Source organism: Alosa alosa, chromosome 1 (genome assembly GCF_017589495.1).
Source record: "Alosa alosa isolate M-15738 ecotype Scorff River chromosome 1, AALO_Geno_1.1, whole genome shotgun sequence".
Lineage (NCBI taxonomy): Eukaryota > Metazoa > Chordata > Actinopteri > Clupeiformes > Clupeidae > Alosa > Alosa alosa.
The window spans coordinates 1,461,167-1,473,666 of record NC_063189.1 but is presented as its reverse complement, the minus strand read 5'-3'; the positions used below and the strand labels follow the sequence as shown (position 1 = coordinate 1,473,666).

Here is a 12,500-nt window from a genome sequence, read left to right as displayed (position 1 = left end):
TCCAGAACTCCACCCAGGTCTGAGTGTTCCAGCAGCTGGTTCCAGAACTCCACCCCAGCTTGGCTGGCTGCACTAGTGCAGAGCTGCACATCTGGACCTTCACTTCCTCTTTCCCAACATGTTTTCTCCACACACACACACGGTCCTGGCCAACACACACAAACACACACACACGGCCTTGCCCAACACACACACACACACACGCACGCACACGCACACACACACACTCATTTTAACCAGGGAACAGTGAGAACGCCACAGACAGCAGAAAACTTTCTTCCACTTTCATGTGTCTGCAGATGATAGATAGATCGATAGATACTTTATTGATCCCATCAGATGATAGATAGATCGATAGATACTTTATTGATCCCCAGGGGAAATTCAGATGATGCATTTCTGGAGTTCTGTCCGCTGTGGCGACTCCATGACACGGTCACAGCTCTGTTCCACGTGATCCCTCGCTGGTGGAATGACACGGTGTGTGTGTGTGTGTGTGTGTGTCTCTCTCGCTGGTGGAATGATTTACCTGCCACTCTTCCATCCCGCCGTAGTTTTGGGATCTTTCAAAAGTGCCTGACTTAAGCGTAAGACCCTGTTTACATTATATCAAGCTACTGAACTAGAGTTTGTGTTATGTTTATTACTCTGTTATATTAAACTGTTGATTTTAATGTAAATGTAATATTTATTATATTATTTATTGATGTCTTCGGAAGTTGCTTTGGATAAAAGTGTCTGATACACACGGCTTTCCCAATCACATATCCTGGCAGAGACATGAACAGAGGGGTATTCCAGAAAGGAGGTTTAACAAACACTGAGATAAAACTTAACCTCTGGGTTGTCTGAACCTGTGGCGACTAAACCCGAGCTGTCGGTTCCAAAACACCGGTTACCAGTTAGTTCAATCAACCCTGTGTTAGATAACCTAGAGTTGTGCGCGTTCACGGCGAACTTATAAAGGCATCATCTATTGAGAGTCGAAACAATGAGTGAAACCGGTGAAAGGAAGAGCACCGTATTTTTCAGAGGCGGAGTAGTCGAGGCTTACGAGGAGAGAACTGTAATTACAAAAAAAGAGCAATACTTAAACGCCTGCGTCCGAGACCTTGCTTGGCAGAGAATAGCCTAACTGACCGTGTACGTTTGAAATGCGTACGTTTAGGATAGCCTATTTAATGTCAAAAGCACAATTAAATATTTCACTGGACATCACGTATTGTATTGACTGCTTTGAATGATGCTTTCTTAAACTAGTATGCATGTTGTCACTAAGTTTGGTTAAGAATGCTGATGGCATTTGGAATAAAATATTTTTTAATAGGCTACACACGCTCTCCGACTGGGAGTTTTTGTAGTGTTGGAGACGCAGAGCATATCGGCAAGCTGTCGGTCGGTGCGTAAAGTTTGCTTTGCGCTAAAGCAGTCCCTGCGCAACTTCATTCGTTTTCCTGGACACAAACCCACGAGGATCATTAATGTGTAGTTTCACCAACTGGCAGGTCAGCATCACTTATTACATTTTTCTAAATGTGCACTGAAATGTGTCCAATAGGTTACCCATGCCTTCCGACATTCACCCTTCCGATGATGGAGCGCAAAAGTTTAACTTGGCCCACAGCTGCAGAACCCGTGTTAAAATAGAAAATTACATTTGGGATTCTCACAGATTAAGTGGGCCATAGAATTCTTTGAGAATCCCAAATGTAATTTTTAATTATAATAATTATATTATATAATTATATCTTCAATGTGTCTGAGATGTTGTTTGTCCATCTGTCTGGTGAGCCAAACACAAATGTCCACTATGGTGTAGGCTACATTAAAGATTTATTTTATTCTATTCTAATCCACCATGCTGCTTTTCAAGTAGCCTATATTTAGGATTCAGCTGAAAAACTCAGCGCTCTTGAAAAACTCGTTTGGAAAAGAATGGATAGGCTATCATGTGATGTCGTGGTCTTATCGCCCTCTCACGGTGAATTGCACGGATGAATATTACGTGATTTTGTGCTTCTTTGTCAATCGGACCTTCATCAAAATGAAACGTCATTGTGTGACAAGTGTAAAAATAGCGGATTGAACATGCACTAAAATAACCGAACATAATTGAACATAACCTGAACAAAACCTACCCCCTACCAGGTTAAGTTCAGAGCCTATGTTACCATAGTTACTTACATAGCCTGATCATTTTTGAGCTTTCTGGAACTGAAATCCCAGGTTTACCGTTTACTCTGGGTTTACATACCCAGTTCAGTTCAGAGCCCATGTTACCATAGTTACTTACATAGCCTGATCATATTTGAGCATTCTGGAACTGAAATCCCAGGTTTACCGCTAACTCTGGGTTAACATACCCAGTTAAGCCAGTAAACCTGCTTTCTGGAATACCCCTCAGGAGTCAGCTACTGACACACACACACACACACACACACGTTTATCATCAGATCCCAAGGCCGCTGCCCTGTCCTTCTTGAATTTCCCCTGGGGATCAATAAAGTATCTATCTATCTATCTTCAAATATTAACCTCCCCAGTGTGTGTGTGTGTGTCAGAGACAGCAAGGGATCAGGCTCATGACTACTCAAGTTTAAAGAGCTGAACTCCTGGATCTTAGAGGTGAAAAGAGCTCCAAACGACTGGTCCTACTCAAGTCAAATCACACAGACGAACTAAGCTGAAGTTGCCGGATGTTCAAATCCATTCCACTCGTTCACTATACAGATGAACACGGATCGGGCTGGCGTCTCCATGTTGCTCGAGACTGCGATGTCACATGACCAACTGGACATCTTTAGCTCTCTCTCTCTCGCTCTCTCCCTTTACGGACAAAGCAAATTCCTCGTGACACGTGAACACAGACCAACTGCACAAAGGCGTCATGGTTGTGCGTCGCTCCGCCACCGGTTTTTATCATAGACGAAAGGGTTGTATTTGCTTAAGAGAGAGAGCGCACTGTATGCGCACGATGCGTCCGCATTCCCTGCATGGGGCACGGAGGTCACGTAAACAACGTTCAACAACTACAGCAGCGCACAGGCAGTCTTGACGTTAAGGGCTGCCAAACCGCAAAACAAACCTGCGGTGAATGTTTCCTGGATACCCCTCCAACACTCAAACACAGATGTCTGAGCATGTGGGGAAAAAATCCTGTGCTTGACTGAGATCATATTGCACGGAAAACTGAAAAAATACTAGTACTCAGATGACAACAGAATTGTCATAAACACAGTCTCTAACGTTAATCCCTCTATACAATTACAACTAACCTTCCGAGTAAATCTTACGACCACAAACAACACATTCAATGTGCCTTTGTTATCCTCTCAACTCAACTAACGCTTGTGCAGCTAGCTGCTACAAAACTTCTCTAACATGTTATTCAGTTGAGGAGGAGGATTCTCCACGGCTAGCTAGCCGTCATCTGTATTAGATTAGCAGCTACCGATGATTTTACGAGATACAAAACAAACCAGCATGTGACAAAACAGGAATTGAAGTAGATTTTTTTTTAAAACTTTGAAAACTGTTCCTGGGTATATACGTAGACTGTCTAACTTTAACTTTAACGTTAACTGTTATCAAAGTACATACACATGCAACTTTTCTTCCTGCAGAGAAAAATGTTCGCCAACTAGCACTAGTTTAGCAGCACATTGATCACGTCCATCCTTTAGCTGTGCGCTAGCATGCTAGCTAACACGAGCGACTTGTGTAGATGATGGACTTCAGATGCTAACGCCCAAACCACGGGACAGCTCCAGGATGACACCACGGCCAGTCTCAGCTAACCACCTCACTCCCAAACTCACCTCTTTATCCGGGACCCACTGCGGTTCATCTAGCGAGAACGGGCTGTTAAATGCACCATTCTCTGGAACCATTCGGAGTCCGCTTGGGCTTCGGACCAGTTTTTTGCCATCAGGCACCGCTGACATTTTTCCACTAGCCTTCCAGCGCTCTCTCCAATCTCGCCTGGAATCCGTCAGCCCTGTGCTATTCAGGCGAACATGCCCTTAGATTGACAGATCCGTGGCCCAATAACAGGAGGGTGTGGAAGTCACGTGACTGCTATCCCAGAGGTTGTTTTGGAATTTAACGCCCGCCTATTCTACTTTATGACAGCTCTCTATCTTATTATGTAATTCATTAAGTTCCAGTTTCCCCAAACATTTTTGTTTTCCTAAAATTGTCGAACCTTAATAAGTGCTAATATATAGTGCACTAGATCTAATGTTAGTGCACTTTCCATGATTTTTTTGTATTCTTTTCAGTGTTAACTAATAAAGAATCGACCGACAACATACATCTTTTTCACTTAACAACGCGATTTATAGGCAGCACTGAGATGATGCCCCGTCATTTATCCATTTATCTCCCACTTTCTCCACAGTAAACGCATAACGCAGTGACAGAATATGCATAACATAAAGTCGAAGAATGTATTGCATTTTTTTCCCGGTAGATGGAGCCAGAATCCACTGAATACTTTTGCTCTGGTCACGACTAGGCCTACACGCAACTTTTCGCCGAGAACACAACGACCAAACAACACCTCGGAGCCCACGGACCCAAAAACATGCTGCCCCATAGTTATGGTCATTTATGGTTATGGTCATAGTTATAGTTATGGTCATAGTTATGGTTATAGGATTTGGCAGACACTTTTGTCCAAAGCCACATTCAAATAACAATACAATAGTTAAATTTAACAGTAAACAATTTAATAAGTTGGTAAAACTAAATTAAGGACAATAGCAATAATAAACAACAATGTCAAATCAATCAATAGCCTAATAAAAAAATAAACAAATTCAATAATATACAAACCATTACGCATAAGAAATGCTTAATAAACTAAGTGCCTGTTGAACAAGATAGATAGATAGATAGATAGATAGATACTTTATTGATCCCCAGGGGAAATTCAAGAAGCCCTCTTGAAAGACCCCAAACTTTTATCTCCCATATTTATGAAGCAAATATAGGCCATGAGTGCAAGTACATGCGAGTACTAGTTTTAGCTTATATCTATTATTATTATTATTATTATTATTATTATTATTATTAATAAAAAAAAACAACAGCTCAGGAGAGGTTTAAACATTTTTATTTATTTATTCAAATATACACAACGTCCAGCAAGGTACACAGGCACTGTGCAGAGCAGAAAGAGTAACCACACATACACACACACACACACACACACACATAGGGTCTAGCCAGCACAGCAGGCAAAATAGGCAAGAACAGTGGTAGGAGTACAACACACACACACACACACACACACGCAGGTAAGACCATCCTGCAAAAGAAAGTGCATTCTCAGATAATATCAAATGAGATCTCCACGCACACATATGGACTGAACACACAGACACAGAGGCAGGTTTAAAGCAGCGCAGGTATATTTGCTCTGGGTTATGTCATAGAGGTCACCACCATACAGTAAGATCAGGGTTCAAAGGTCAATTAGCCTCTGGTCGTCATCCGACTGATCATAGCATCCACTTAACACACATAGTACACTTAAAACTTCTTATAAAATCAACCCATTTCAACTCTAATGCCCCTCACCTGAAACAGCCCTTCCAGTTATGGTAAAAACAACATTTTGCAGAAAGTTCATGTGGTGTGGAGCCACTAAAACTCTGAGCACACAAACACACAAGTACGTGCCTCCACAGGTGGATATAGTTCAGTAACCCAGCCTGGGTAAACCCTCATCAGTGACCCAGTGTTCAGTGAAACAGAAACACCCTTAAGCAGAGCGACTATCCCTATGGAACAGATCCTACAGAACCTACAGTCCATGGACTCTCTCCAGTGCATCACAATATCAACATAGTAACATCGCCATAGTAACAACATAGTAACACAGAACACAGGACGGAGGAGTGCTGTCGTCATAGCCAACCTCTCACACTCTAGAATCCTTCATCAAGCCATACTCGTACAACAGGAACAGTTTCAAACTCAGGTCCACTCTAAAGACGCGTCATTGTGTAACAGAGATCTGACTTCACCAGATCAGACGCTGAACATATTGGAGTTTAAGTGCAGCAGTGTTCTAGTGAGATACAAATGACCTGTCCAGTAACATTGTCCTCTTTAATCCGTTCCACGGCTACTAAATGTCTTATATACTCCACTCAACCACTCCTCAACACGTCTCCACACACACTGCCGCTAGCAGGAAATGACATCATAATGAACCGTAAACAGCCCCGCTGCTGAGAGCTAAAGCACAGATACACACTCCTGGACATTGGAAAAGACTCTTGTCAGGTGTGTGTGTGTGGGGGCAGGTGTGTCAATGGCCCTCTAAACTTCATCTTTATATGTTAAATTCCACAAACATACGTCACAGGACAGCATGCATGCAACTACACACACACACACACACACACACACACAGACACAGACCAGACAAACGCACAGACACACGGTTGTCAAATGTCCTTTAGACCAGACTTTGTGTACTGTTCAGTACAAACACAAAATAAAAACAACTGAAGAAACGTTGAGATGTGTAAGAGTGCAACAGCTTGGTGTGTACTGGGGGGCATATATATATGTGTGTAAAAACTGTGTGAGGTGTGTGTGAAACCTGTGAGGTGTGTGTGTGTGTGTGAGGAAATAGTGAGAGTGAGGGGGACACTTCATTGCCTCTGTAGGCCTTGCAGTGGTGGGGTGTGTGTGGGTGTGTTTATAGTGGCAAACCAGTGTTTGTGTGTGTGAGTGTGTGTGTGTGTGTTGAGGGGAGTTGTAACAGTGGTTGGTGGTGGTGGTGGTGGTGGTGGTGGGGGGGTGGAGTAACAGTGGTGTGTGTGGATTGTGACTTTTCTTTTTTCTTTTTCTTTATTTGGTTGACCCTTTTATCCAAAAGCGACTTCCATCAATTATTCCAAGGGCCAATCTCCCCAGAGCAACTCGGGTAAAGTGCTCAAGGGCACAGAGGTGGCAGCCACAACTTTACTGGCTACTGCACGCTAGCACTAGCCCAGCTTCTACTGCATGCTAATGCTAGCCCAGCTCCTACTGCATGCTAATGCTAGCCCAGCTCCTACTGCACGCTAGCACTAGCCCAGCTCCTACTGCACGCTAATGCTAGCCCAGCTCCTACTGCACGCTAGCACTAGCACAGCTCCTACTGCACGCTAATGCTAGCCCAGCTCCTACTGCACGCTAGCACTAGCCCAGCTCCTACTGCACGCTAATGCTAGCCCAGCTTCTACTGCACGCTAATGCTAGCCCATTCTCCTACTGCACGCTAGCGCTAACCCAGCTCCCACTGCACGCTAGCGCTAGCCCAGCTCCTACTGCATGCCAATGCTAGCCCAGCTCCTACTGCACGCCAACACTAGCCCAGCTCCCTGCACGCTAACGCCAGCTTAACCCAGCTCCTACTGCACATTAATGCTAGCCCAGCTCCTACTGCACACCAGCACTAGCCCAGCTCCTACTGCACGCCTAATGCTAGCCCTCCTCCTACTGCACGCTTAGCGCTTAACCCAGCTCCCACTGCACGCTAATGCTAGCCCAGCTCCTACTGCACACTAGCACTAGCCCAGCTCCTACTGCACGCTAGCGCTAACCCAGCTCCCACTGCACGCTAGCGCTAGCCCAGCTCCTACTGCATGCTAATGCTAGCCCAGCTCCTACTGCACGCTAGCACTAGCCTAGCTCCTACTGCACGCTAGCCCAGCTCCTACTGCACGCTAGCGCTAACCCAGCTCCTACTGCACGCTAATGCTAGCCCAGCTCCTACTGCACACTAGCACTAGCCCAGCTCCTACTGCACGCTAATGCTAGCCCAGCTCCTACTGCACGCTAATGCTAGCCCAGCTCCTACTGCACGCTAATAATAGCCCAGCTCCTACTGCTAAAGGTGTGTGTGTTGGGGTGGGATACAGTTATAGTGCTAAAGGTGTGTGTGTGTGTGTGTTGGGGTGGAGGTGGGGCGAGGGGGTATTACAGTGCAAGGGTGTCAGTGTGAGGTGAGTGTGTGTGTGTGTGGGGGGTATTACAGTGCAAGGATGAGTTACTGTTGTGTGTGTGTGTGTGTGTCCCAGTCAGTGCAGGTAAGGCCAATTGTGTGTGTATGTATGTGTATGTGTGTGTGTCCCAGTCAGTGCAGGTAAGGCCAGTTGTGTGTGTGTGTGTATGTATGTATGTGTGTGTGTGTGTGTGTGTGTGTGTGTGTCCCAGTCAGTGCAGGTAAGGCCAGTTGTATGTGTGTGTGTGTCCCAGTCAGTGCAGGTAAGGCCAGTTGTGAGTTCAGTGTGTCCTCAAGTCTGGGTTGAGCCATGTGAGGACAGGAAGTCCAGGCAGAAGGGGCGGAGACTTCTGATGGGGTGGGGCTTCCTGTTGGAGCTGGTGTGTGCCTGGTGGGCGGAGTCATCAGTGTGCCAGGTCAGTGTGACTGGCACTCAAGTCACGGGTCTTCCTCAGACGATGATTTCGCTCCTGTCAGGAGGGATGTCACACACACATCACACACACACATCCTAGCTCAGGCTAAAGCAGGCTGAGGCAGTGGTATCCTGGCAACTGAGTGAATGTGTGTGATCGGCGTCTCTTAAACACATTAAGGCCTAAATAGGTATATGGGCCTTTCCCCATGAGACCACTAGGTGCCGTTGACCATCTCTTTCCATGCACCCTGGACTTCCTGCTTCTGGGTCTAGATGACCAGTTACCCCTGGACTGCCCACAACTATTAGTAGACACGCTAGGACAAGTTAGTGTGTTACCATGGTGATGCTCACACAAACGTGACACATGAGGTGTTATTTCAACCTGACAAGAGGAATAAATGTGTGTGTGTGTGTGCTCTTATCGGTGAGAGAGAAGTGTGTGAGGGAGAAGGAGAGACTGAAGAGCTGAAGAGAGGAGAGAGAAGAGCAACTGTGTGAGTGTGTGTGTGTGTGTGAGTGTGTGTGTGTGTGTCTGTGCGTGTGTGTGAGTGTCTGTGTGTGAGTGTGTGTGTGTGTGTGTGTGTGAGTGTCTGTGTGTGTGTCCTTACTTTGAAAGCCTCTCCCACAGGTTTGTCCGGGACGTTCAGAACACCCAGGGAGCTGGCCCTCTTCATGCTGCCACATGCACACACACACACACACACGTCAGTGGAGGAGGAGGGGGTGTGTGTGTTTGTGTGTGTCAAGGAGGAACTGCAAGTGTATGTGTGTGGAGCTGCAAGTGTATGAGTGATGTGCAAGTGAGGGAGCGTGTGTGTGGTGAGCTTGCGTGTGTGTGTGTGTGTGTGAAGGAGGAGGCTGGTTAGGTGATGTGGTAGATGTGTTGATGTTATGATGATGATGATGATGATGGTGGTGGTGGTGGTGGTGATGTCACACAGGTTAGTGTCACATGACAGCATTTAGTCACCACAAGATACACAGATGTTACCCTACACACACACACACACGCAGGTGCTCCAGGATGCTGTTTCTGCTGGGGTCTCCTTCTGACTGTGTAGGAACTGCTTGCAGCAACACACCCTACACACCCCACCCCAACACACACACACACACACACATCAACATACCCTACACACCTCAACACACCCCACCCACACACATCAACATACCCTAAACACCTCAACACACCCCACCCCAAACACACACACACACACACACACAACATACCCTACACACCTCAACACACCCCACCCCAACACCCACACATCAACATACCCTACACACCTCACCCCACCCCAACACACACACACACACACCAACATACCCTACACACCTCAACACACCCCACCCCAACACACATCAACATACCATACACACCTCAACACACCCCACCCCAACACACACACATCAACATACCTACACACCCCACCCCACCCTAAACACTCACACACACACACATCAACATACCCTACACACCCCACCCCAACACACATCAACATACCCTACACACCTCAACACACCCCACCCCACACACACACACACACATCAACATACCCTACACACCTCAACACACCCCACCCTAAACACTCACACACACACACACATACATCAACATACCCTACACACCCCACCCCAACACACATCAACATACCCTACACACCTCAACACACCCCACCCCAACACACACACACATCAACATACCCTACACACCTCACCCCACCCCAACACACACACACATCAACATACCCTACACACCTCACCTCACCCCACCCCAACACACACACACACACACACACACATCAACATACCCTACACACCTCACCCCCACCCCAACACACACACACACATCAACATACCCTACACACCTCACCCCACCCCAACAACACACACACACACATCAACATACCCTACACACCTCACCCCACCCCAACACACACACACATCAACATACTCTACACACCAAAGCACACACCCCACCCCACCACACACACACCTATATCTATACAACTGTAATTGGATTTCACTCATTGGATGAGTATGTGGATAGAGAGAGATGGAGAGAGAGAGATGGAAAGAAAGAGATAGAGAGAGATGGAGAGAGAGAGATGGAAAGAAAGAGATGGAGAGAGAAAAAGAGTATGTGGGGGGTATATGAGCAGGGAGGTGAGACGCATGCAGCGATCAGCCGCTTGACACAAACAAGTTTATTTACTTAAAACTTAAAACACATAAACAAGATCAAACCATAACAAAGCAACAGCCACATTCACACACACACACACACACCAAAGCACAACACAGCACACACATAACCACACACACCAAAGCGCAATACAGCATACACATAACTACACACACACATAACTACACACACACACACACACCAAAGCACAACACAGCATACACATAACTACACACACACACCAAAGCACAACACAGCATACCCATAACTATACACACACACCAAAGCACAACACAGCACACACATAACCACACACACACAGACACACACACCAAAGCGCAACACAGTACACAGCATTCCAAATCACAGAGCGGCAGGAGGAAACAGCAGTATTTACTTTTAATAGACAAAAACCTCATTAAAGAATGTTAATACACAAAAGCAAGAAATAAATTAAAAGAAAGTTTATATTTCCCACAGGGTCAAAGGTTGACAGAGGCAAAACATTAGTGGCATTTGGTAAATGCAGAATTGATGTGTGTACACACACACACACACACACACACACACACAGCACACGCTATCAATACACACACACACAGCACACGCGCACACACACACACACACACACACAACGCGCACGCGCACGCACACACACGCACACGCACACACACACACACACACACACACAGATAGTGTGTGAGAGCAGCCTCAATCTCAACAGCACTACAGATTAGTGCAAAAAGTACAGTGGAATCAGACAAGCATGTCAGGCAAGCTGAACACCCTCACACACACACACACACACACACACAGGTGCAGGGGGGAGAGAAACAGTGTATAGACAGTATATATCACATTCTTACGATCTGCTTAGCACACACACACCCCTTCAGTCAGGTAAGGGACCCCAGTCAGAAGAACACTCCTCTGCTCTCCAAGGTGCTTTCACTCACTCACTCATTCACTCTTGTTCCACCTTGCCCTTCATCTCTATACATTCCTCTCATCACCGCTCCCTGATTGGCTGTTGCGGCAGCAGTGGGCGGCACCCTGGCATTTGCTGGAATGTTATTGGTGGGTTCTGCTAGAGGGTGGAGTCCTGGGGGTCTCAGGTGTGTGTCTGTAGAAGGGGAGGGGCTTGTTGCTGGGGGATAGTTACCCGGGGTTCTTGGGCTCGTTGTCACGGTTACCCCCACCCTTGAGTTTGCGCACCAGCTTCTCACTGCTGCGCCGTATGGAGGCTCGGAGCTTACTGAAGGATCCGCTCCGCTTCAGAGAACCAGAACCATCCTACACACACACACACACACACACACACACACACACAGCTTCATGAAGACCTCTTCATAGAACTAGGGAAGTCCTGTAGGAAATGAATGGTTACAAAACGCACACACACACACACGCATCCTGGGTCTTTGGGCTCACAGTCTTGGGTCCTCTGTGTTCAGTCTCAGGTCAGCATTACGCACAGCAGGTCCTAACAGGTTCCCTGCTGCTCAGAGTGCTGTTCACCTCTGGCCTTCCCTAAATGCCCCCTATGAGGCTGTTCTTCCCTAAATGCCCCCTATGAGGCTGTTCACCTCTGGGCTTCCCTAAATGCCCCCTTTTGAGAGAACTAATGCATGGCCATGCGTGTTTGGGTGAGTGAGCAGCACCACCTAGTGGTCTGGAGGGAGTCTCATGTTTCTGTCTCTGTGTGTGGTTAGTTTAGATCAGGGTCATCAGGGTTAGTGTGTGTGTGTGTGTGGTTTAGATCAGGGTCATCAGGGTTAGTGTGTGTGTGTGTGTGTGTGTGTGGTTTAGATCAGGATCATCAGGGTTAGTAGTGTGTGTGTGTGTGTGTGTGTGTGTGTGTGGTTGGTTTAAATCAGGATCATCAGGGT

At 46.6% G+C, this 12,500-nt stretch overlaps 2 protein-coding genes across 3 annotated transcripts in view; both read right to left on the bottom strand.

The window, feature by feature from the left end:
• The window catches only part of zfyve21 (zinc finger, FYVE domain containing 21), a 19,379-nt gene extending 15,374 nt beyond the window's left edge, over nt 1-4,005 (bottom strand). For both annotated transcript variants that reach the window (XM_048242213.1, XM_048242206.1), the window contains exon 1: nt 3,819-4,005. In XM_048242213.1, the coding sequence (XP_048098170.1) occupies nt 3,819-3,944 (126 nt within the window). In that variant the 5' untranslated portion in view covers nt 3,945-4,005. The remainder of the gene's footprint in view (nt 1-3,818) is intronic.
• A 4,238-nt stretch (nt 4,006-8,243) lies between these two features.
• Nucleotides 8,244-12,500, bottom strand: part of klc1a (kinesin light chain 1a) — a 43,502-nt gene continuing 39,245 nt past the window's right edge. Inside the window, 3 exon segments of the mRNA XM_048250404.1 lie at nt 8,244-8,475; nt 9,035-9,101; nt 11,774-11,904. Coding sequence (XP_048106361.1) covers nt 8,410-8,475; nt 9,035-9,101; nt 11,774-11,904 — 264 coding nt within the window. The 3' untranslated portion in view covers nt 8,244-8,409.